This window comes from Oncorhynchus kisutch, linkage group LG17 (genome assembly GCF_002021735.2).
Source record: "Oncorhynchus kisutch isolate 150728-3 linkage group LG17, Okis_V2, whole genome shotgun sequence".
Classification (NCBI taxonomy): domain Eukaryota; kingdom Metazoa; phylum Chordata; class Actinopteri; order Salmoniformes; family Salmonidae; genus Oncorhynchus; species Oncorhynchus kisutch.
Genome location: NC_034190.2, coordinates 55,638,184 through 55,663,483, shown reverse-complemented (window position 1 = coordinate 55,663,483; position 25,300 = coordinate 55,638,184). Strand labels below are relative to the sequence as shown.

Here is a 25,300-nt window from a genome sequence, read left to right as displayed (position 1 = left end):
CTACTTGCACATCATCATCTGCTCATTTATCACTCCAGTGTTAATCTGCTAAATTGCAATTATTCGCTCCTATGGCCTATTTATTGCCTACCTCCTCATGCCTTTTGCACACACTGTATATAGACTTTCTTTTTTCTACTGTGTCATTGACTTGTTTATTGTTTATCCATGTGTAACTCTGTTGTTGTCTGTGTCACACTGCTTTGCTTTATCTTGGCCAGGTCGCAGTTGCAAATGAGAACTTGTTCTCAACTAGCCTACCTGGTTAAATAAAGGTGAAAAAAAGTGAGGTAAAGGCAAAAAAAAGGCCAATGTGGCAAAGTAAATACAATATAGCAAGTAAAACACTGGAATGGTAGATTTGCAGTGGAAGAATGTGCAAAGTAGGAATAGAAATAATGGGGTGCAAAGGAGCAAAATAAATAAATAAATACAGTAGGGGAAGAGGTAGTTGTTTGGGCAAAATTATAGATGGGCTATGTACAGGTATAGTAATATGTGAGCTGCTCTGACAGCTGGTGCTTAAAGCTAGTGAGGGAGATAAATGTTTCCAGTTTCAGAGATTTTTGTAGTTTGTTCCAGTCATTGGCAGCAGAGAACTGGAAGGAGAGGCGGCCAAAGGAGGAATTGGTTTTGGGGGTGACCAGAGAGATATACCTGCCGGAGCTCGAGCTGAGGTAAGGGGGGACTTTACCTAGCAGGGTCTTGTAGATGACCTGGAGCCAGTGGGTTTGGCGACGAGTATGAAGCGAGAGCAAGCCAACGAGAGCGTACAGGTCGCAGTGGTGGGTAGTATATGGGGCTTTGGTGACGAAACGGGTGGCACTGTGATAGACTGCCTCCAATTCATTGAGTAGGGTATTGGAGGCTATTTTGTAAATGACATTGCCAAAGTCGAGGATCAGTTTTACGAGGGTATGTTTGGCAGCATGAGTGAAGGATGCTTTGTTGCGAAATAGGAAGCCAATTCTAGATTTCATTTTGGATTGGAGATGTTTGATATGAGTCTGGAAGGAGAGTTTACAGTCTAACCAGACACCTAGGTATTTGTAGTTGTTCACATATTCTAAGTCAGAACCGTCCAGAGTAGTGATGCTGGATGGGCGGGCAGGTGCAGGCAGCGATCGGTTGAAAAGCATGCATTTAGTTTTACTTGTATTTAAGAGCAGTTGGAGGCCACGGAAGGAGAGTTATATGGCATTGAAACTTGTCTGGAGGGTTGTTTACACAGTGTCCAAAGAAGGGCCAGAAGTATACAGAATGGTGTCATCTGTGTAGAGGTGGATCAGAGACTCACCAGCAGCAAGAGCGACATCATTGATGTATAAAGAGAAGAGTCGGCCCAAGAATTGAACCCTGTGGCACCCCCATAGAGACTGCCAGAGGCCCGGACAACAGGCCTTCCGATTTGACACTGAACACTATCAGAGAAGTAGTTGGTGAACCAAGCAAGGCAATCATTTGAGAAACCAAGGCTATCGAGTCTGCCGATGAGGATGTAGTGAGCCTTGGCCACGTCAATGAATATGGCTGCACAGTATTGTTTCGTATCGATGGCGGTTAAGATATCGTTTAGGACCTTGAGTGTGGCTGAGGTGCACCCATGACCAGCTCTGAAACCAGATTGCACAGCGGAGAAGGTGCCGTGGGATTCGAAATGGTCGGTAATCTGTTTGTTGACTTGGCTTTCGAAGACCTTAGAAAGACAGGGTAGGATAGATATGGGTCTGTAGCAGTTTGGGTCTAGAGTGTCCCCCCCTTTGAAGAGGGGGATGACCGCAGCTGCTTTCCAATCTTTGGGAATCTCAGACGACACGAAAGAGAGGATGAACAGGCTAGTAATAGGGGTTGCAACAATGTCGGCAGATAGTTTTAGAAAGAAAGGGTCCAGATTGTCTAGCCCGGCTGATTTGTAGGGGTCCAGATTTTGCAGCCAAATATATTTATAAAAGAGTCGCCTTGTCCGAGAGAGATTTACATGCTTATCAAAATGTCACACCAGGGTAAGCCTACACAAACACAGCCCTTATTTTAAGTGTTTCTAAAATCCCCTATGGGGAAAATGTATGGTGTTTGACAGCTAGGTTTTATGGGTATTATGACACCTCCAATGTGTGGCTCTGCACCAACCCTCACTATCACACACACACTACGAGTTGGAAAAGGAACCAGACTAAATTGAATTGAAATGAGTTAACCACTTGGGGGCAAATCCATTGACATCAATTCATGACTAAGTGAAAATTTGACTTACGTGGAAGTTACCAATCGCCCCTTGACCAGTGCGGGTCAATGGGATATTCAGCTATCCAATGCCTCTGATTTCTTTACACTAGTAATCACCTCTGGAGCTGGTCCTCCAGCTGTCTAGCTCGGAGAGAGGAGAGGGTGTCGGACATGTCCCTACTGTCCCTCTCTAGCCGGTTGGTCTCCCCGGCCCGGGCTTCCTCCAGACGAAGCTGGTGGTGGGCACTCTTCAGCTTCTGCTGCAGCTCCAACACCTACAGAACACAGCCAGGTCACAGCAAGGGGTTCACTTTCATGAAAGAATATACATACTTTTGGGAGGGTCCAAAAAGCTTTATAGTTTAAAAAGTATAAATATTGGGTGAAATACCTGATAACTTACACAATAGAGAAAAGCACCTCTTGAAGGTCCTACTGGCAGCCAGTAAAAAGGCTATCACTAAGAAATGGCTACAAAAAAGACCCTCCCACAGTAACACAATGGATAGACATTGTAAAAGAAATACACCACATGGAGCGTTTGACCTTTGCTTTAAGAACACAAGAAGAGAGAGGTTAGGAATACTGGGAAAAATGGGTTTCATACTTGAAAAAGGTCTAATTCAAAGATGTAACTAATATGATGAAGGTATGACGTGCACTGTAACTGCCAGATCTTTTTTGTTGTTCTTTTGACTTTATTTGTGTTCCTACAATAAAAACATAATAATTAATAATAATAATAATTTAATAAAAAAAAAAAAATTTTTAAAGTATAAATATTAGCAAAAAAACAGCAAATGGCAAACTAAGTTGAGCCAAGCTGCATATTATAAAGTTAGATTGGTGTGTCTAGCTTAAACTGTTGAAGAGCAGGATGTGTTGATGTGTTTGCACTGAAAGGACAAATGTTTCTGTAAAATATGATGAATCAAAACCCCAATCATGATGGCTCAGTATTGAGTGAGAACTGAGGAACCTTCTTGTCTGCGGAGATGACGCGGACTCTCTCTGCTTGAAGCTCCTCCTGCAGGCTTGCGTTGGTGTTGCGGCTCTGCCCGCTGCGGGCCAGCTCCAGTTCCAGCTCTCGGAGCCTGTGCTGCAGCCGCTCCATCTCCGCAGCCTGCCCCGAGCCACTCTTCTCTGCCTGGGAAAGCTTTGCCTGGGCCTGCTTTAGCTCCGCACACACCTGGGAAAGGAAGTCCACATTTCGAATCCCCAAAGCACAAAATGACTGTGTGCTGAAACTCCAAATGTATGTGTGGTGAAGATAATTACCTCTCACACACAATGACAATAAGTGGATGAGCAGATGGATCTGGGCATGGGTGTTGATGTAAATGTTTGTGTGCGTCTGTATGTTGTCGTTTGTATGTGTATGTTTTGTATTGTTAAAAAATATCACTTGGAAATGTCCTTGTTTTTGAAAGAAAAGCAATTTTTTAAATCCACTAAAATAACATCAAATTGATCAGAAATACAGTGTAGACATTGTTAGATGTAAATTACTATTGTAGCTGGAAACAGCAGATTTTTTATGGAATATCTACATAGGTGTACAGAGGCCCATTATCAGCAACCATCACTCAATGGCACGTTGTGTTAGCTAATCCAAGTTTTTAATTTTAAAAGGCTAATTGATCATTAGAAAACCCTTTTACAATTATGTTAGCACAGTTGAAAACTGTTGTGCTGATTAAAGAAGCAATACAACTTGCTTTCTTTAGACTAGTTGAGTATCTGAGAGTTGAGAGTTCTGTCCTACTATCCAGGTCTGTACTCAAACAGTACTTCTCCTTTTAAAAATCCACCTCTAAAAACAAGTCTCTCACTGTTGCCACCTGCTATAGACCACCCTCTGCCCCCAGCTGTGCTCTGGACACCATATGTGAACTGATTGCCCCCCATTTATCTTCAGAACTCGTCCTGCTAGGTGACCTAAACTGGGACATGCTTAACACCCCAGCCATCCTTCAATCTAAGATTGATGTCCTCAATCCCCACAAAAATTATCAATGAACTTACCCGGTACCACCCCAAAGCCGTAAACACGGGCACCCTCATCGATATCATCCTAACCAACTTGCCCTCTAAATACACCTCTGCTGTTTTCAACCAAGATCTCAGTGATCACTCCCTCATTGCCTGCATCCGTAATGTGTCAGCGGTCAAACGAACTCCACTCAAGACTGTCAAACGCTCCCTGAAACACTTCAGCGAGCAGGCCTTTCTAATCAACCTGGCCCGGGTATCCTGGAAGGATATTGACCTCATCCCGTCAGTAGAGGATGCCTGGTTATTTAAAAAAAAATGCCTTCCTCACCATCTTAAATAAGCATGCCCCATTCAAGAAATTTAGAACCAGGAACAGATATAGCCCTTGGTTCTCTCCAGACCTGACTGCCCTTAACCAACACAAAAACATCCTATGGCGTTCTGCATTAGCATCGAACAGCCCCCGTGATATGCAACTTTTCAGGGAAGCTAGAAACCAATATACACAGGCAGTTAGAAAAGCCAAGGCTAGATTTTCAAGCAGAAATTTGCTTCCTTCAACACAAACTCAAAAAAGTTCTGGGACACTGTAAAGTCCATGGAGAATTAGTACCTCTCCTCCCAGCTGCCCACTGCACTGAGGATAGGAAACTCTGTCACCACCGATAAATCCACTATAATTGAGAATTTCAATAAGCATTTTTCAACAGCTGGCCATGCTTTCTACCTGGCTACCCCAACCCCGGTCAACAGCACTGCACCCCCCACAGCAACTCACCGAAGCCTTCCCCATTTCTCCCAAATCCAGTCAGCTGATGTTCTGAAAGCGCTGCAAAATCTGGACCCCTACAAATCAGCCGGGCTAGACAATCTGGACCCTTTCTTTCTAAAACTATCTGCCGAAATTGCCTGTTCAGCCTCGCTTTCATGTCGTCTGAGATTCCAAAGATTGGAAAGCTGCCGCGGTCATCCCCCTCTTCAAAGGGGGTGACACTCTAGACCCAAACTGCTACAGACCTATATCTATCCTACCCTGTCTTTCTAAAGTCTTCGAAAGCCAAGTTAACAAACAAAGCCACGCTCAAGGTCCTAAACGACATCATAACCGCCATCGATAAGAGACATTACTGTGCAGCCGTATTCATCGACCTGGCCAAGCCTTTCAACTCTGTCAATCACCACATCCTCATCGGCAGACTCGATAGCCTTGGTTTCTCAAATGATTGCCTCGCCTGGTTCAACAACTACTTTTCTGATAGAGTTCAGTGTCAAATCGGAAGGCCTGTTGTCTGGGCCTCTGGTAGTCTCTATGGGGGTGCCACAGGGTTCAATTCTCGGGCCGACTCTCTTCTCTGTAAACATCAATGATGTCGCTCTTGCTGCTGGTGAGTCTCCTCTATGCAGACAACACCATTCTGTATACTTCTGGCCCTTCTTTGGACACTGTGTAAACAACCCTCCAGACAAGTTTCAATGCCATATAACTCTCCTTCCGTGGCCTCCAACTGCTCTTAAATACAAGTAAAACTAAATGCATGCTTTTCAACCGATCACTGCCTGCACCTGCCCAACCGTCCAGCATCACTACTCTGGACGGTTCGGACTTAGAATATGTGGACAACTACAAATACCTAGGTGTCTGGTTAGACTGTAAACTCTCCTTCCAGACTCACATCAAACATCTCCAATCCAAAGTCAAATCTAGAATTAGCTTCCTATTTCGCAACAAAGCATCCTTCACTCATGCTGCCAAACATACCCTCGTAAAACTGACCATCCTACCAATCCTTGACTTTGGCGATGTCATTTACAAAATAGCCTACAATACCCTACTCAATAAATTGGATGCAGTCTATAACAGTGCCATCTGTTTTGTCACCAAAGCCCCATATATGACCCACCACTGCGACCTGTACGCTCTCGTTGGCTGGCCCTCGCTTCATACTCGTCGCCAAACCCACTGGCTCCAGGTCATCTACAAGACCCTGCTAGGTAAAGTCCCTCCTTATCTCAGCTCACTGGTCACCATAGCAGCACCCACCTGTAGCACGCGCTCCAGCAGGTATATCTCTCTGGTCACCCCCAAAACCAACTCCTCCTTTAGCCGCCTCTCCTTCCAGTTCTCAACTGCCAATGACTGGAACGAACTACAAAAATCTCTGAAACTGGAAACATTTATCTCCCTCACTAGCGTTAAGCACCAGCTGTCAGAGCAGCTCACAGATTACTGCACATAACCCATCTATAATTTAGCCCAAACAACTACCTCTTCCCCTACTGTATTTATTTATTTTGCTCCTTTGCACCCCATTATTTATATTTCTACTTTGCACATTCTCCCACTGCAAATCTACCATTCCAGTGTTTTACTTGCTATATTGTATTTACTTCGCACCATGGCCATTTTTTGCCTTTTACTTCTCTTATCTCACTTAATTTGCTCACATTGTATATAGACTTATTTTTCGACTGTATGTTTGTTTTACTCCATGTGTAACTCTGTGTTGTTGCATGTGTCGAACCTCTTTGCTTTACCTTGGCCAGGTCGCAATTGTAAATGAGAACTTGTTCTCAACTTGCCTACCTGGTTAAATAAAGGTTAAATAAATAAAAAATCTGGAGCATCAGCATTTTGTGGGTTCGATTACAGGCTCAAAATGGCCAGAAACAAAGACCTTTCTTCTGAAACTCATCAGTCTATTCTTGTTTTGCGAAATGAAGGCTATTCCATGTGAGAAATTACCAAGTCACTGAAGATCTCGTACAACGCTGTGTACTACTGCGTTCACAGAACAGCGCAAACGGTCTCTAACCAGAATAGAAAGAGGAGTGGGAGGCCCCAGTGCATAACTGCGCAAGAGGACAAGTACATTAGAGTGTCTAGTTTGAGAAACAGATGCCTCAGAAGTCATCAACTGGCAGCTTCATTAAATAGTACCTGCAAAACGTCAACAGTGAAGAGGCGACTCCGGGATGCTGGCCTTCTAGGCAGAGTTCCTCTGTCCAGTGTCTGTGTTTTTTTGCTCATCTTAATCTTTTATTTTAATTGGCCAGTCTGAGATATGTATTTTTCTTTGCAACTCTGCCTAGAAGGCCAGCATCCCGGAGTAACCTCTTCACTGTTGACGTTGAGACTGGTGTTTTGCGGGTACTATTTAATGAAGCTGCCAGTTTGATGTTATTTAAAAAATGGACAACAAAAAAGTGTTCTTTCAAAAACAAGGGCATTTCTAAGTGACCCCAAAATTGTGAATGGTAGTGTACAGTCGTGGCCAAAAGTTTTGAGAATAACACAAATGTTAATTTTCACTAAGTCTGCTGCCTCAGTTTGTATGATGGCAATTTGCATATACTCCAGAATGTTATGAAGAGTGATCAGATGAATTGCAATTAATTGCAAAGTCCCTCTTTGCCATGCAAATTAACCGAATCGCCCCCCCAAAATTCCACTGCATTTCAGCCCTGCCACAAAAGGACCAGCTGACATCATGTCAATGATTCTCTCGTTAACACAGTGTGTTGACAAGGACAAGGCTGGAGATCACTCTGTCATGCTGTTCGAGTTCGAATAACAGACTGGAAGCTTCAAAAGGAGGGTGGTGCTTGGAATCATTGTTCTTCCTCTGTCAACCATGGTTACCTGCAAGGAAAAACATGTCATCATTGCTTTGCACAAAAAGGGCTTCACAGGTAAGGATATTGCTGCCAGTAAGATTGCATCTAAATCAACCATTTAATCGGATCATCAAGAACTTCAAGGAGAGTGGTTCAATTGTTGTGAAGGCGGCTTCAGGGTGCCCAAGAAAGTCCAGCAAGCACCAGGACCGTCTCCTAAAGTTGATTCAGCTGCGGGATCGGGGCACCACCAGTACAGAGCTTGCTCAGGAATGGCAGCAGGCCAAGACTTTTGGAGGATGGCCTGGTGTCAAGAAGGGCAGCAAAGAAGCCACTTCTCTCCAGGAGAAACATCAGGGACAGAGTGATATTCTGCAAAAGGTACAGGGATTGGACTGCTGAGGACTGGGGTAAAGTAATTTTCTTTGATGAATCCCCTTCTGATTGTTTGGGTCATCCGGAAAAATGTTTGTCCAGAGAAGACAAGGTGAGCGCTACCATCAGTACTGTGTCATGCCAACAGTAAAGCATCCTGAGAACATTCATGTGTGGTGTTGCTTCTCAGCCAAGGGAGTGGGCTCACTCACAATTTTGCCTAAGAACACAGCCATGAGTAAAGAATGGTACCAACACATCCTCCGAGAGCAACTTCTCCCAACCATCCAGGAACAGTTTGGTGACGAACAATGCCTTTTCCAGCATGATGAAGCACCTTGCCATAAGGCAAAAGTGATAACTAAGTGGCTTGGGGAACAAAACATCAATATTTTGGGTCCATGGCCAGGAAACTGCCCAGACCTTAATCCCATTGAGAACTTGTGGTCAATCCTCAAGAGGCAGGTGGACTAACAGAAACCCACACATTCAGACAAACTCCAAGCATTGATTATGCAAGAATGGGCTGCCATCAGTCAGGATGTGGCCCAGAAGTTAATTGACAGCATGCCAGGGCAGATTGCAGAGGTCTTGAAAAAGAACACTGCAAATTTTGAGGCTTTGCATCATCTTCATGTACTTGTCAATAAAAGCCTTTGACACTTATTGAATGCTTGTAATTATACTTCAGTATTCATGACAAAAATATCTAAAGACACTGAAGCAGCAAACTTTGTGGAAATTAATGTGTCATTCTCAAAACCTTTGGCCACGACTGTATACGATATACATATATATATATATATATATATATATAAAACAATGTTTTAAGAGGATAACAAGATAATGTCTAGGCTCGATGGTGGTACGATTTAACGGGCGAATCCTAACTTCCACTTAAGCATTTAAGTCTCAGTCCCATTGACATCAATGCATGACTAAGTGAAACTGTCAGTGAAAGTTAGAATGGGCCGTCAGTGAACATGTAGTAGTGTTAAGTGTACCTTGATCTTCTCCTGGTCCAGGAGGGCGTTGTGTCTCTTGAGGTCCAGGTTCTTCTCTCTCTCGTAGCGTAGCTCCCTCTCAGCCGAGGTGAACAGACTCTGGGCTCTCTGGAGGTCCTGCTTCAGCTGCTTGCTCTCCTCAGCTTTCTGCCCCAGCACAGAGTCCTGGGACTGGGGAGGCATTGGGGAAGAGGGATGGTGGGGGAACGGATAAGCCACTGAATTGGAAGGGCTGGTTCAGCTCAAAAAGGAGAATATCAGCCAATATTTCAAAAAGTGCTGCGTGAAACACTTTTTCCCTGGCTTTATATTTGTGTTTATATTAGGGACTAGACATTTTGTTTCTTAGACTTTAGTGCATCAGGTGTGACAGTAATTTGATTGAGTAATTTTGGCTTATCGTCCCGGGATAACGTTGAGTAATATTGGCTTATCGTTGTTCAGTGCATTATGCGTGACAGTATTGATTGAGTTACACTGACAGGCCGTTGAGGGGACATTGGGTACTGACCTTAGTGCGGGCCTGGGCCTCGTTGATCTGGGCCTGCAGGGCCAGCTGGTGCTGATTGGCCAGCTGCCGCTCCTCCTCCAGGGTGGCGTGCAGACGACTCAGCTCACACTTTAGAGACGCCAGCTAGGAGAGGAGTGCAGAGCACACACGCACGCACACACACAGAAAGACAGAGACAGACACAAAATCTTTGTTATGGAAGATACATAATCACTGATAATTGATGTATGTGGCGACACAATTCGATATTCATACATCCTTTGGCTTGTCATAAATCAGACAAGATGTTTTTCTATTTAAGACCCTATGAAAGTAACCATGTTCACCTTATGTTTCTATGTGAATGCTTATCCAGGTACCTGGTTGAGGCATTCGTCTTTGGTCCTCTCTGTTAGGAGGAAGCTGTAGTCTGATTCTGGGGTATCCTGTCTGGGCCTGGTGGGTCCTGCGGTCTCCTGTCGGGTCTGGGTGGAGAGTTGGAGTTGTTCCCTGAGCCGGAGTAGCTCGATGCCCAGTCTCTCCTTCTCCCCTTCAGCGGTCAGCTTCTCCCGGACCCGCTCACTCAGCTGGGCCTGGAGGTGTGCGGCCCGCCTCCTCTCCTGCACCATCTCATCCCTGAAATTTGGCATGGACAGGCAGACGTGGGAACTGTTACCGTGGCATCATTGAGTGTGACCTGACTAAGACGCATGACAACCTAACAGTACACAACCGCAAGGCCATACGGGGGAGTGTGAGGACGACAGATTGGAGGGAACGGTACAAGAAATCATAGGGATAGAGCTGCACTATGTAGAGGACAATTACACCAACCAGTGCCGCAACAAGGCTCACTGTATAATCATGTGTACCACATAACAAAAGAAAATCACATTTCAAACCTCCAGTCACAAAATGACTATGTAAAGGAAAGGTCAGTCTAAAGTGGTGCTCACCAACCTTTGAGTCAAGATCACTTTCAGTCAAAAAGCAAGCCGAGATCTACCGCTTTTTTTAAACTTGAAAAATGTAAGCCTGTGCAACATTAATAAAACCAGTTCTGTAGGAATAAACTTTGTGCATTAGGCCTAATACATGATCACAGAATATTGGCTATGTGTCTGGCCTGCTAATATTGTTCTTCTCAGGGCATATTAGATCTCAAAACGTAATTGTATTGTATTGTATTGTATTTTTTTATTGACCAGAGGGATACCGTCCTCCTACTGATGGTGAAACTCGAGTTGCACCGCATGATTTCTGCCGCATGCACAACTGAACGTTGTTTCTATGACCAGAGAAACTAAAATATTCCCTGCTATTAAAATAGACATAACGAGCTGCTGACAATAAAAGAAACGCAGGCCTAGCGATACACTTGGCTGCTAATTCAGTGCAGCGCGAGAGTCGGGAGAAGCGCGTTTTATGTTTAATAGAAACATTGTTGACAGTGCTGAATAAAAACTTCAACATGAACTCACTCATAAAAACAGCAGCTCTTTGCTGTATTCTTTGACAGTTGCTCTCTGGTAGGCTGGTATCAAACTTTGCTGTGGGGTCGCGGAAGCTGTACTAGTAGATTGACGTTGATTTTGACAAATGAAATGGTTCAAAATGGGACACTTTGCCTAACCGGCGCGCCGGGCTTCTGAATCAAGTGCACTTCCGCCAAAAGCGCAAAGTCGAAATAAAAAATATATAAAGGAACGCAAGCCTTTATCGTTGGCTTTTCTACAGAAATGTTTGGCGATCAACAAAGAATGCCTAGAAGATCTACCGGTTGGTGACCACTGGTCTAGATAATGACCACACACACAATCTATTGTCTTGATAATGACCACACACACAATCTATTGTCTAGATAATGACCACACACACAATCTATTGTCTAGATAATGACCACACACACAATCTATTGTCTAGATAATGACCACACACACAATCTATTGTCTAGATAATGACCACACACACAATCTATTGTCTAGATAATGACCGCAGTGTGCAATGCTCTTCCTCCAAGCAGGAGAGCACCGAAGTGAGTCGCTCCACTTTCGCTCCCAGCTCCTCCACCTGCGTCCTGCTCTCCCTCAGGTCCTCCTGGGTCCGGCTGCTCTCTGTCTGGTGCTCCCGGTCACTCTGGAGTCTGCTCTGAGCTCGCTCCAACTGGGCCACCTGCCGTGAGCACAAAGTGAATGAAAAACACTTTCACTAGACATTTTGTCTATTCAGATCAATAGAAAATTATTCCGTTTGGCAGCTTCACTCCTACGACACAATAGTCTCTTGATCAGTGCAGTCGAATACAATGAAGGATCGATTTGAAATTCATCACAAACCGAACACTATTGCCCAAGTCGCACTATAGGGCCGCCTCAAACCATACTTTGCTGGCCCAAACTGTACTTTTATCTTGGCCTTTTCAGCGCGGTTTCAGCATTTAACCAGGTCAGCCCAGTATATCTCAGCTTGGCCCTATAGTGTGAATCAGAGTTTGTGTTTTTGATGAACGTATAACAAAGGTGTACAGACTGTATTCAGTGGTGAACGATGGCAGGGGCAATTTGGTGAATTCAACTCACTTTCTCTTCCAAGATTCCCTTTTCCCCTTTAACTTGCGTTAGGCTCTTGATGAGCGTTTTCCCTTGTTGACATTCAGTTTGCAGGCCCTGTATCTCCAATCGCAACTTCCTCAGCTCCCTCTCATCTCTCTGCAGTGTCTTGAGGTGACAGACAATCAGACAATGACAGTATTATCAATAAACAACTATAGTTGCTAAAGCTATACTACTACAGATAAAACTACAGCTATGAAACCAAAGGAAAAATATTTTGCTGTTGAGTATTTCCAAATGATTGAGATAGCATGTGGAAAGGTTACAACAGCCTTTAGGTTAAAACCATGCGAGATGTATTCAGGGGACAAAGTAGGCCCCTGATAGATATCTATCCAATGGAGGAGGCTGACCAATTCAACCATTGGAGGTAACCAATTATGTGTATAAACCCTGGATGACTGACGGAGTGCTGTATTGAACCCACCGCACAGCCATCTTGGTTCTCCTCCATTGTAAAAAAGATTTTGGAAGCGATAGAAATGCATTTATGTCTACATACATTTTTGCCAAGTATATTCTACTAGACACTTTAAAGCATACTTAAATTATATTGTGTGAACTAAACATTAAAAAGAAAATATCTAAACATTTACCTTAAAGTATATATTTTTTGGAGTACTAACGTTACTGTCCCCACTACAACAACAAAAATACATGTAATTTTGCCCTTGAAACATTTAATTGAAATACTGTAGAATTCCATTCATTCCTATGGATGTTCAAATTTGAGATTTTTGGTTCCAACCACCGTGTCTTTGTGAAATGCAGAATAGGTGAAAGGATGATCTCCGCATGTGTGGTTCCAACGTGAAGCATGGAGGAGGAGGTGTGATGGTGTGGGGGTGCTTTGCTGGTGACACTGTTGGTGATTTATTTAGAATTCAAGGCACACTTAACCAGCATGGCTACCACAGCATTCTTCAGCGATACGCTATCCCATCTGGTTTGCGCTTCGTGGGACTATCATTTGTTTTTCAACAGGACAATTACCCAAAACACACCTCCAGGCTGTGTAAGGTCTATTTGACCAAGAAGGAGAGTGATGGAGTGCTGCATCAGATGACCTGGCCTCCACAATCAGCCGACCTCAACCCAATTGAGATGGTTTGGGATAAGTTGGACCACAGAGTAAAAGAAAAGCAGCCAACAAGTGCTCAGCATGTGTGAACTCCTTCAACACTGTTGAAGCTGGATGAGAGAATGCCAAGCATGTGCAAAGCTGTCACGGTGGCAACTTTGAAGAATCTTAAATATAAAATATTTAGTTTAATACTTTTTGTTACTACATGATTCCATATGTGTTATTTCATAGCTTTGATGTCTTCACTATTATTCTACAATGTAGAAAATAGTTTTAAAAAATAAAGAAAAACCCTTGAATGAGTAGGTGTGTCCAAACTTTTGACGGGTACTGGACATCATTGGACTTCGCAAAACCCATTATTCTACCTAGCATGCATTGCAGCGTACCTCTTTGTTATTTTTAAGTGCAGCCTGGGCAGAGCCGAGGTCTACCTCCAGCTGTCTCCTCCAATCCTTCTCTTCGGTCAGACGAGCCTCTAGCAGGGCCACCCTCTCCTGGCTACTGTCCCTTAACTAGGTAGGGGAGGCAGAAAAACATATTACAGTTGGTAAAAGTCCTTATTCACTGATGAAAGGTCAGTTATTTTTGATAGTCCTTCCTCTTTTGTGGTTAGGGGCAACTTGTCACTCAAGCACAGCTCCTATTCTCAAAGTTCACAAACCGTTACGATGTACAATAGGTCATTGGCAATCAAATAGCTATAGGCGATTGCCAGTCTGGGTGTCTCTGGGTGCCTGGGAAGAACTTCTTTGGCCTGCTACATTGGTTTTAAATTATTACCATTCATGGGTGCCTGACACTTTTGAGAAAGTAGTTGGATAAGACAAAACAATGGCACAGGCAAGTCAGTTTAGAGTGGAAATTTACAAGCTAACAGCACAACGTTTTCCTACCTGATGTAAGTACGTCTCGGTCTCTCTGCCGACGACACCTCCATCCTTCAGTACCTGGTCCTGAGCACATATCTTCTTCAGCTCTGCCTCTAGGGTTTTAATCTGTGAGTGGACGTTTAAAAAGGAACACTATCATTTATAACCTCATATTCATTATCTCCAGCACCATAACAGTGTCTAAATCTGTGAAAAGACTTTTGTCTCTGTTTTGTTGGCAAAAAGTCCTGAGAATTTATCTTGATGATGTCATTTCTATCCCTCTATCAGCCCCCTCTCCCACCTTGCGGTGCAATCCCTCGAGTTCAGCCCCCTCTCCCACCTTGCGGTGCAGTCCCTCGAGTTCACCCTCGTGGAGTTGGCACTCCTCCTTGCTGGCGTTCTGGGCCTCTCCCAGTAGCGCCTCCAGCTCTTCGTTCCTCTCCACCAGCTCCTCCTGCTCCCGCTGCTGCCTCTGCATGCGCCGCTGCAGCTCCCGCAGCTGGCAGCCCACGTCCTCCACAGCCTCGCGACACCTGCAGGACAGGGTGAGAGAGTCAGGGAGATCGTGTGAGAAAAGTGTGTACGAGAGAGGGAGGGAGAGAAAGAAAGACAGCGTGAGATATGCGAGGAGGTTAAGGGGAGGGAGAGAGAAAGACGGCACAAGGGAGTAAGATAAATGTGTGAGAGGGAGAGAGAGTGTCAGAAAGAGAGAACAAGAAAGATGTCAGATCATTGATGAACGGCAACTGCGGACGTAAAAGGGCTTCATTAAATACATTTGATTGAACAGCGTGAATGCTACTTCTTATGACTGACATGTGGACATGACTGACATGAGGTGACTCCTGGTTAGCGCAACCAGAGAAAGACCTCTGAACAGAATGATTCTACAGATGCAGGATTAACCTAATTATTGCAATGGGGCTGAGGGTGCATCCATACCTTTTATGAATCTGCTCCTGCTCCTCAGGTTTCGATGTGGTCAACAACAGCATAGGCAGTTCTTTAGGGTGCTCACTGCTATTGCCCTCCCCCTGACAAATACAAACATTGTTGTACACACATCATTCCTTCTGTACAGGAAACAGCCTCACTACTTCACAAGGCACATAAAAGTACTAACCACATCCCATAGTGATGGGAGTTTGTCAGTCTGTGACATTACTGTTCAAGCTTACAAAGAATCAGCTAGGTAATATGTGGTAACCCAATATTTTAGGGCCCAAAAAGTAGGCTTATATGTTTAGTCAATGCGCTCCACCTGTAAGAGGGTTTTCTTCTCAGAGTCAAGGGAGCGCACTCGCTCTCTCAGAACCCGGATTTCCCCATCCAGTCTTTCATTGTGCTCCTTCGCCCTCTGCAGCTCCAGCGTATCTAAGGAAAACAAACAAGCATTGTGTAGAGGGGCTTCACATGGACCTCCACAAATAAAGTGCTACTTAAGTGCTATTACAGAGCATTGGGAAAGTTCAGACCCCTTCACTTTTTACTCATTTTGATACATTCCAGCCTTCAATCTACACACATTACCCCATACTGACAAAGCAAAAACAGGTGTTTAGAAATTTTAGCAAATGTATAACAAATTAACTGAAACATCACATTTGACATAAGTATTCAGACCCTTTACTCAGTACTTTGTTGAAGCACCAGTCTTCTTCGCCCCAGTCGGAGGTCCTGAGCGCTCTGGCACAGGTTTTCATCAAGGATCTCTCTGTACTTTGCTCCGTTCATCTTTCCCTCGATCCTGCCTAGTCTCCCAGTCCCTGTCGCTGAAAAACATCCCCACAGCATGATGCTGCCACCACTGTGCTTCACCATGGGGATTGTGCCAGGTTTCCTCCAGACATGACGCTTGGCATTCAGGCCAAACAGTTCAATCTTGTTTCACATGGTCTGTGGAGTGCCTTTTGGCAACTCCAAGCGGGCTGTCATGTGCCTTTTACTAAGGAATCGTTTCCTTCTAGCCACTCTACCACAAAGGCCTGATTGGTGGAGTGATATAGAGATGGTTGTCCTTCTGGAAGATTCTCCCATCTCCACAGAGGAACTCTGGAGCTCTGTCAGAGTGCCCATCTGGTTCTTTGTCACCTCCCTTACCAAGGCCCTTCTCCCTCGATTGTTCAGTTTGGCCGGGCGGCCAGCTCTGTGAAGAGTCTTTGGTTCCAAACTTTTTCCATTTAAGAATGATGGAGGCCACTGTGTTCATGGGGACCTTTAATGATGAGGAAATTCTTTGGTACCCTTGTGCCTCGACACAATCTGGTCTCAGAGCTCTACGGACAATTCCTTTGACCTCATTGCTTGGTTTTTGCTCCGACATGAACTGTCAACTGTGGGACCTTATATAGACAGGTGTGTGCCATTCCAAATCATGTCCAATCAATTGAATTTACCACAGGTGGACTCCAATCAAGTTGTAGAAACATCTCAAAGATGATCAATGGAAACAGGATGAAACCTGAACTCAATTTCGAGTCTCATAGCAAAGGGTCTGAATACTTATGTAAATAGGTATCCAGATTTTATTTTTAATACATTTTGAAACATTTCAAAAAACCTGTTTTCGCTTTGTCATTCCACGCTAAAAATAAGCCACACAGCTGATCTCAATTGCAACCTTTATTGGCCACTGATTTACTGCTCCCTAAATCTGTTGGTCTTAACTTGTAGTGCTGATTACTGGCAAAGTCTGAAGACATTTTCACACTCTGATGGCTATTATCATCGGTATAAATTGAATCTGCATTTTGAGCAGACCAAGCGAAGATGTAACCATTTGACAATCATTCCAAACAACTGAAATAATGTATTTCCTCATTTACCACAGCAAATCTACTGTGGCAATTTAAAGTACACATTTTATGAATGGAAAAATTATTTTGGTGTAGCCTACTCTAATACATTTTTGTTTCCATTTATGTAATCCATTAATTCTATTAAATACCATTTTAAAAATTGTATGGTCATTCCTTATCAAGATCGGGGGGGAAATATCCCTGCACTGTCCATATTTGAAATCTGTCAATAAATAAAGCCAATTGTGATTTGTATACAGTCTATCAGCTTTACAGTTTCCAATCGTTATGTCATTGAGGGCTGGATGACATTTTCAGCGGTCTAGTATCAACATGAGAATTTTACCACACAGGTGCATGTAATCTCCAGTTAGTATTGTTTTGAGAATACCAGCGCTAATACAGTGTTTTGTGCAAAGTTCAGCTTCTTCGTTGCAATCGACCCAAGATGTCTAGGTTCAGAGGTCAAAGGACAAGATTCTTTGGTCTGATGAAACCAAGATTGAACTCCTTGGCCTGAATGCCAAGCGTCACTTCTGGAGGAAACCTGGCACCATCCTGTGGGGATGTTTTTCAGCAGCAGGGACTGGAAGACTAGTCAAGATCGAGGGAAATATGAACGGAGCAAAGTACATCAAAACTATGAAATAACATATGGAATCATGTAGTAAACAAATCAAAAAGTTTGTAAAAATAAATAAAACCCCTTAAATTAGTAGGTGTGTCCAAACTTTTGACTGGTACTGTATGGATGTACAATTGAAGTCAGAAGTTCACATACACCTTAGCCAAATACAATTAAACTCAGTTTTTCACAATTCCTGACATTTAATCCTAGTAAAAATTCCCTGTCTTAGGTCAGTTAGGATCACCACATTATTTTAAGAACGTGAAATGTCAGAAAAATAGTAGAGAGAACAATGTATTTAAGCTTTTATTTCTTTCATCACATTCCCAGTGGTTCAGAAGTTTACATACACTCAATTAGTTTTTGGTAGAATTGCCTTTAAATTGTTTAACTTGGGTCAATTGTTTCGGGTAGCCTTCCACAAGCTTCCCACAATAAGTTGGTTGCATTTTGGCCCATTCCTCCTGACAGAGCTGGTGTAACTGAGTCAGGTTTCTAGGCCTCCTTGCTCACACGCTTTTTCAGATCTGCCCACAAATGTTCTATAGGATTGAGGTCAAGGCTTTGTGATGGCCACTCCTGGACTTTGTTGTCCTTAAGCCATTTTGCCACAACTTTGGAAGTATGCTTGGGGTCATTGTCCATTTGGAAGACCCATTGGCGACCAAGCTTTAAATTCCTGACTGATGTCTTGAGATGTTGCTTCAATATACCCACATAATTTTCCTTCCTCATGAAGCCATCTATTTTGTGAAGTGCACCAGTCCCTCCTGCAGCAAAGCACCCCCACAACATGATGCTGCCACCCCCGTGCTTCACGGTTGGGATGCTGTATTTCGGCTTGCAAGCCTCCCCCTTTTTCCTCCAAACATAACAATGGTCATTATGGCCCAAAAGTTATATTTTTGTTTCCTCAGACCAGAGGATATCTCTCTAAAAAGTACGATCTTTGTCTCCATGTGCAGTTGCAAACTGTAGTCTGGCTTTTTTAACGGAGGTTTTGGAGCAGTGGCTTCTTCCTTGCTGAGCAGCCTTTCAGGTTATGCCGATATAGGACTCGTTTTTACTGTGGATATAGATACTTTTGTACCCGTTTCCTCCTGCACCTTCACAAGGTCCATTGCTGTTATTCTGGGATTGATTTGCACTTTTCACATCCAAAGTACGTTTATCTCTAGGAGACAGAACGCATCTCCTTCCTGAGCGGTATGACGGCTGTGTGGTCCCATGGTGGTTCCCAAGGATGAACCAGACTTGTGGAGGTCTACAATTTCTTTTCTGATGTCTTGGCTGATTTCTTTTCATTTTCCCATGATGTCAAGCAAAGAGGCACTGAGTTTGAAGGTGGGCCTTGAAATACATCCACGGGTACACCTCCAATTGACTCAATTATGTGATTTAGCCTATCAGAAGGTTCTACAGCCATTACAATATTGTCTGGAATTTCCCAAGCTGTTTAAAGGCACTGTCAACTTAATATATGTAAACATCTGACCCACTAGAATTTAGCACAGCTGAAAACTGTTATCCTGATTTAAAGAAGCAATACAACTTGCCTTCTTTAGACTAGTTGAGTATCTGGAGCATCAGCATTTGTGGGTTTGATTACAGGCTCAAAATGGCCAGAAACAAAGACCTTTCTTCTAAAACTTGTCAGTCTATTCTTGTTTTGAGAAATGAAGGCTATTTCATGTGAGAAATTACCAAGAAACTGAAGATCTCGTACAGCGCTGTGTACTACTGCCTTCACAGAACAGCGCAAACTGGCTCTAACAAGAATAGAAAGAGGAGTGGGAGGCCCCGGTGCACAACCGAGCAAGTGGACATGAACATTAGTGGGTCTAGTTTGAGAAACAGACACCTCACAAGTCCTCAAATAGCAGCTTCATTAAATAGTACCCGCATAACACCAGTCTCAACGTCAACAGTGAAGAGGCGACTCCGGGATGCTGGCATATTTTACAATAGTCATATTCAACATTAACAATGTATACACTGTATTTCTTATCAATTTGTTGTTATTTTAAAATGGATCAAAAATATGCTTTCTTTCAAAAACAAGGACATTTCTAAGTGACGCCAAACCTTTGAACGGTAGTGTGTGTATATATTATATACACACACAGAATCCCTAGACATAGCAAGAGTTTTCTGTAGACTGGCTAGTTTGTTTCCTAACAATAGTTTATGTTAGCCTATCTTACACACTTTGTGTGCATAAGTCAGCAACTGGCTCCAGTCAATAACGGAGCTTATTGAGACTCAGCGTTAATATGGATTGTGAAAAAAAAGGTCAAGGAAACACAAGTATCTCACCACATTGCTTCAGCTTGTCCACCTCCTTCCTCAGGCTCTCCACCTCTTGACCAGTTTGCTCAAGCTCAGGTCCTACATTTTTTTACAAATGACAAATTGTGACATGATTTTAAGAGCAGGCTACACACTTCTATTATGCCAGCATTTCTCTCACAAATGTCACACTGATTAAATCGTTTAAAAATAATTGTTTTAAATTCCCAACATTTCTCATGTTATGATGTAAAGGGATGAACTTCCCTCCCTGAACATTAGCAATCCTTTCATGGTGATGCAACACTGCGGCATATTCTCCTTTCCCGTTGTGTGAAAATCATAAGAAATAAATGTGTTATTATTATAATATTGTAGGAGTATTTAAAAATAAGTGTTAAACATGTATTATAAACTGGGTGGTTCGAGCACTGATTTCTGATTGGCTGACAGCCATGGTATATCAGACCGTATACCATAGGTATGACAAAAAGTTTATTTTTACTGCACTAATTAAGTTGGTAACCAGTTTATAATAGCAATAAGGCATCTCAGGGGGTTGTAGTATATGGCAAATAGACCACAGCTAAGGGCTGTGTCCAGGCACTCCTCGTTACCTTGTGTAAGAACAGCCCTTAGCCGTGGTATATTGGCCATACATCACACCCCCCCGGGCCTTTCTGCTTAATTATACAGTATGCTACCTAAATTCCTAGTCTTTCTTATAGCCCTTTTTGATATATACAGTGTGGTCTAGAATGTTCGAATCCATTGATAAAGATGAGCAAAAAGCATGTATAAAATACAAAAAGCAACCATTTCAAAGATTTGCCTGAGTTACAGTTCATATAAAAAGGAAATCAGTCAACTTAAATCAATTCATTAGACCCTAATCTATGGATTTCACATTACTGGGAATACAGATATGCATCGGTTGGTCACAGATACCTTGAAAAAAGGTAGGTGCGTGGATCAGAAAACCAGTCAGTATCTGGCGTGACCACCACTTGCCTCATGCAGCGCGACATCTCCTTAGCATAGGCTGTTGATTGTGGCAAGTGGAATGTTGTCCCACTCCTCTTCAATGGCTGTGGGAAGTTGCTGGATATTGGCGGGAACTGAAACACGCGGTCGTACACATCAATTCAAAGCATCCCAAACCTGCTCAATGGGTGACATGTCCATGGAAGAACTGGGTCATTTTCAACTTCCAAGAATTGTGTACAGATCCTTGCGACATGGGGCCGTGCATTATCATGGTGAAACACGAAGTAATGGCAGCAGATGATATGGCACAACAGGATCTTGTCACGATATCTCTGTGCATCGATCAAATTAAATTGTGTTCGTTGTCCGTAGCTTATGCCTGCCCATACCATAACCCCACCGCCACCATGGGACACCCTGTTCACAACCTTGACTTCAGCAAACCACTCACCCACACAAAGCCATACACGCTGTCTGCCATCTGCCCGGTACAGTTGAAACCGGGATTCATCCGTGAAGAGCACATTTCCTTCGAGGCCATCGAAGGTGACCATTTGCCCACTGAAATCGGTTACAACGCCAAACTGCAGTCAGATCCCAGTGAGGACGACGAGCATGCAGATGAGCTTCCCTGAGATGGTTTCTGACAGTTGTGCAAACCCAGTATCATCAGCTACCGGGTGGCTGGTCTCAGATGATCCCGCAGGTGAAAAAGACAGATGTGAAGGTCCTGGGCTGGAGTGGTTACACAGGGTCTGCAGTTGTGAGGCCAGTTGTACATAATGCCAAATTTGCTAACAATGATGTTGGAGGCAGCGTATGATAGACAAATTAACATTCAATTCTCTGGCAACAGCTCTGTGGACATTCCTGCAGTCAGCATGCCAATTGCACAGTACCCTCAAAACTTGAGCCATCTGTGGCATTGTGTTGTGTGACAAAACCGCACATTGTAGATTGGCCTTTTACTGTCCCCAGCACAAGGTGCACCTGTGTAATGATCGTGCTGTTTAATCAGCTTCTTGATATGCCACACCTGTCAGGTGGATGGATTATCTTGGTAAAGGAGAAATGCTCACAAAGAGGGAAGTAAACTAATTTGTGCACAAAATGAGAAGAAAAAAAGCTTTCAGTGCATATGGAACATTTCTGTGATCTTTAATTTCAGCTCATGAAACATGGGACCAACACTTTTTACATGTTGCGTTTATATTGTTGTTCAGTATACATACAAATACGGAGATATATTGTATGCTCCAGAAAATCTAAAAACAATTATTTTATACGAACACAATTGCTCAGAGAAAGCGATCTTAAGTCATTTCTTGTATACATTTTTTCATTAAGATGGGTAAAAATGATTGTATCCCCTTTTTTCAATACTCCAGCACCCTCTCCTTTGCGAGGATAACGACACGGAGACTTTTTCAAAAAAATGTTTTAGGAGATTAAAGAATATGTTGTGAGTGAACTTAGACCATTCCTCCGTAAAGAATCTTTCCAGATCCTTGATATCCTTCATCTACCCTTATGGACTTCCCTCTTCAATTCAAACCACAGGTTTTCAATGGGGTTCAAGTCTCGAGTCTGAGACGGCCATTTCAAAATGTTGATTTTGTGGTCAATTAAGATTTTTTTGGGGGGCGGGGATTTTAGGGTTAGGGTTATTGTCTTGCTGGAAGATCCACTTGCAGCCAAGTTTCAGCCTCCTGACAGAGGCAGCCACGTTTGGTTCAAATGTCCTGGTAAAGTTCCCCTTTAACAAGTGCCCCAGGAACAGTGGAAGCAAAATAGCCCCATAACATCTGACTGTAAATAAACCCTAGATTACTCATTTGTCCGCCATATTGGTGGTACTCCTCAGAAGGAGCAGTCCTCCATAGCAATGAATGGAATTCTACAGTATTTCAATTAAATATTTCAAGGACAAAATGTTATGTACTTAAGAGATTGAATGGGATCTTAAGCACTTACAAATTCGTAACATATTGTACGAATTGTAAATAAGGTATCTGTTTTTTTTGTGTGTGTGTGTGTGTAGATTAATGAGGAACACATTTAATTTAATCCATTTTAGAATAAGGCTGTATCTTAACAAAATGTTGAAAAAGTCAAGGGGTCTGAATACTTTCCAAACAAACTGTTCATTTCTGTAGCTTCCAAACACTTTTTTACAATGGTGGAGTACAAAATTGGCTGCGCAGTGGCTTAAAAACATTGCCCCGTCAGTCATCTAGGGTATAGATACAGTACCAGTCAAATGTTTGGACACACGTACTGGTTTAAGGGTTTTTCTTTATTTTTTTACTATTTTCTACATGGTAGAATAATAGTGAAGACATCAAAACTATGAAATAACACACATGCAATCATGTAGTAAACAAAAGTGTTACACAAATCAACATATATTTTATATATTTGAGATTCTTCAAGGTAGCCACCCTTTGCCTTGATGACAGCTTTGCACACTCTTGGTACTCTCAACCAGCTTCACCTGGAATGCTTTTCAAACAGTATTGAAGGAGTTCATACATATGCTGAGTACTTGTTGGCTGCTTTTCCTTTACGCTGCAGTCCAACTCATGCCAAACCATCTCAATTGGGTTGAAATCGAGTGATTGAGGAGGCCAGGTCATCTGATGCAGCACTCCATCACTCTCCTTCTTGGTCAGCCTGGAGGTGAGTTGGGTCATTGTCCTGTTGAAAAACAAATGGCAGTCCCACTAAGCGCAAGCCAGATGGGATGGCGTATCGCTGCAGAATGCTGTGGTAGCCATGCTGGTTAAGTGTGCCTGGAATTCTAAATAAATCACCAAGTGTCACCAGCAAAGCACCCCCACACCCATTACACCTCCATGCTTCACAGTGGGAACCACACATGCAGAGATCATCCATTCCACTTACCCTGCGTCTCACAACGACACGGCAGTTGGAACCAAAAATCTCAAAAATAGACAGATTTCCACCAGTCTAATTTCCAATGCTCGTGTTTCTTGGCCCAAGCAAGTCTCTTCTTCTTATTGGTGTACTTTAGTAGTGGTTTCTTTGCAGCAATTCGACCATGAAGGCCTGATTCACACAGTCTCCTCTGAACAGTTGGTGTTGAGATGTGTCTGTTACTTGAACTCTGTGAAGCATTTAACTTTAATGAACTCATCCTCTGCAGCAGAGGTAACTCTGGGTCTTCCTTTCCTGTGGCGGTCCTCATGAGAGCCAGTTTCATCATAGCGCTTGGATGGTTTTTGTGACTTGAATCTCAAATATAAAATATATTCTGATTTATTTAACACTTTTTTGGTTACTACATGATTCCATATGTGTTATTTCATAGTTTTGATGTCTTCAATATTATTCTACAATGATTAGGTGTGTCCAAACTTGACTGGTACTGTATATCATTGACCTCAACACACGCAGGTCTTTTATAACGGCCCGGCATCACCTTCCATTTGAGCAAATAAACACCAGTTGGGCCATGTCTTATATCCCTCAGACGTGTACATTTTGATAAAACAGTCAATTTATCAGTTGGATCACATACATCTACACAAACTAAACATGTTAACAATATTTGTTTCCTCTGAAAATCCCCAGATGAGGTTGCAGAGTGGAACTGCTGGCTGAACTTAGACAAAATCTCTGTAATATCACTTTAATTTAACATCTCGAGATGAGAAAACATGTTTGTTATGAAGTTGAAGACGTGCTCTTTAAACAATGTTAAAATTAGGTGAAATAATTATTTCTGACAAAAATACACTACCCAAAAGGCACTATTTGTAGAATGGTATTATAAAAAATTACAAGTAATTACAAGTAGGCTATACATGCACACATTTAGCACTGCATCAAATGTAAGCCTACCTGTTAAAATCAATATGTGTGCATTTTATAGGCCTTGCCTCCTTTCCGGAATTTCCTGCTGCATTCTCCTGTTTATCCTCAGTCATTTGCTGGCTTACCCATCTGTCCACTATAGGGGTTCTGCCTTTTTCAGGTACCACAAATGTGCAGCCAGGGTGGCAACTCAACCACTTTCTCCTACTCTGTACTTTTGCTGCCACCACCACTCACGCCAAACAACTTACACCATCCACCCTTCCAACAATCATCTGATGACAAGAAGCCAAACTTCTGACTTGGGATGTATTGATGTGTTTGACTAATGGTATCTCTTCCAGTTATTGTTGGGCCGTAACACAGATTGATAAGACCAAATGCTAATTTTCTTTGTGTGACTGCAGGATTACACCCTGAACTGCCCAGCAAATAGTGTACAAAGAAAGTGTGTAGGGGAATATCAATTAAATTCTCATTTATAT

At 42.9% G+C, this 25,300-nt stretch overlaps 1 protein-coding gene across 3 annotated transcripts in view; it reads right to left on the bottom strand.

The window, feature by feature from the left end:
* Positions 1 to 25,300, bottom strand: part of ccdc30 (coiled-coil domain containing 30) — a 45,778-nt gene that overhangs the window by 14,765 nt on the left and 5,713 nt on the right. For all 3 annotated transcript variants that reach the window (XM_031794117.1, XM_031794118.1, XM_031794119.1), the window contains 13 exons: positions 20,019 to 20,090; positions 15,538 to 15,650; positions 15,219 to 15,310; positions 14,617 to 14,809; positions 14,298 to 14,399; positions 13,791 to 13,916; positions 12,285 to 12,422; positions 11,699 to 11,877; positions 10,086 to 10,341; positions 9,727 to 9,849; positions 9,216 to 9,386; positions 3,206 to 3,415; positions 2,344 to 2,501 (listed from right to left, as the gene is read on the bottom strand). In XM_031794117.1, coding sequence (XP_031649977.1) covers positions 2,344 to 2,501; positions 3,206 to 3,415; positions 9,216 to 9,386; positions 9,727 to 9,849; positions 10,086 to 10,341; positions 11,699 to 11,877; positions 12,285 to 12,422; positions 13,791 to 13,916; positions 14,298 to 14,399; positions 14,617 to 14,809; positions 15,219 to 15,310; positions 15,538 to 15,650; positions 20,019 to 20,090 — 1,933 coding nt within the window. The remainder of the gene's footprint in view (positions 1 to 2,343; positions 2,502 to 3,205; positions 3,416 to 9,215; positions 9,387 to 9,726; positions 9,850 to 10,085; positions 10,342 to 11,698; positions 11,878 to 12,284; positions 12,423 to 13,790; positions 13,917 to 14,297; positions 14,400 to 14,616; positions 14,810 to 15,218; positions 15,311 to 15,537; positions 15,651 to 20,018; positions 20,091 to 25,300) is intronic.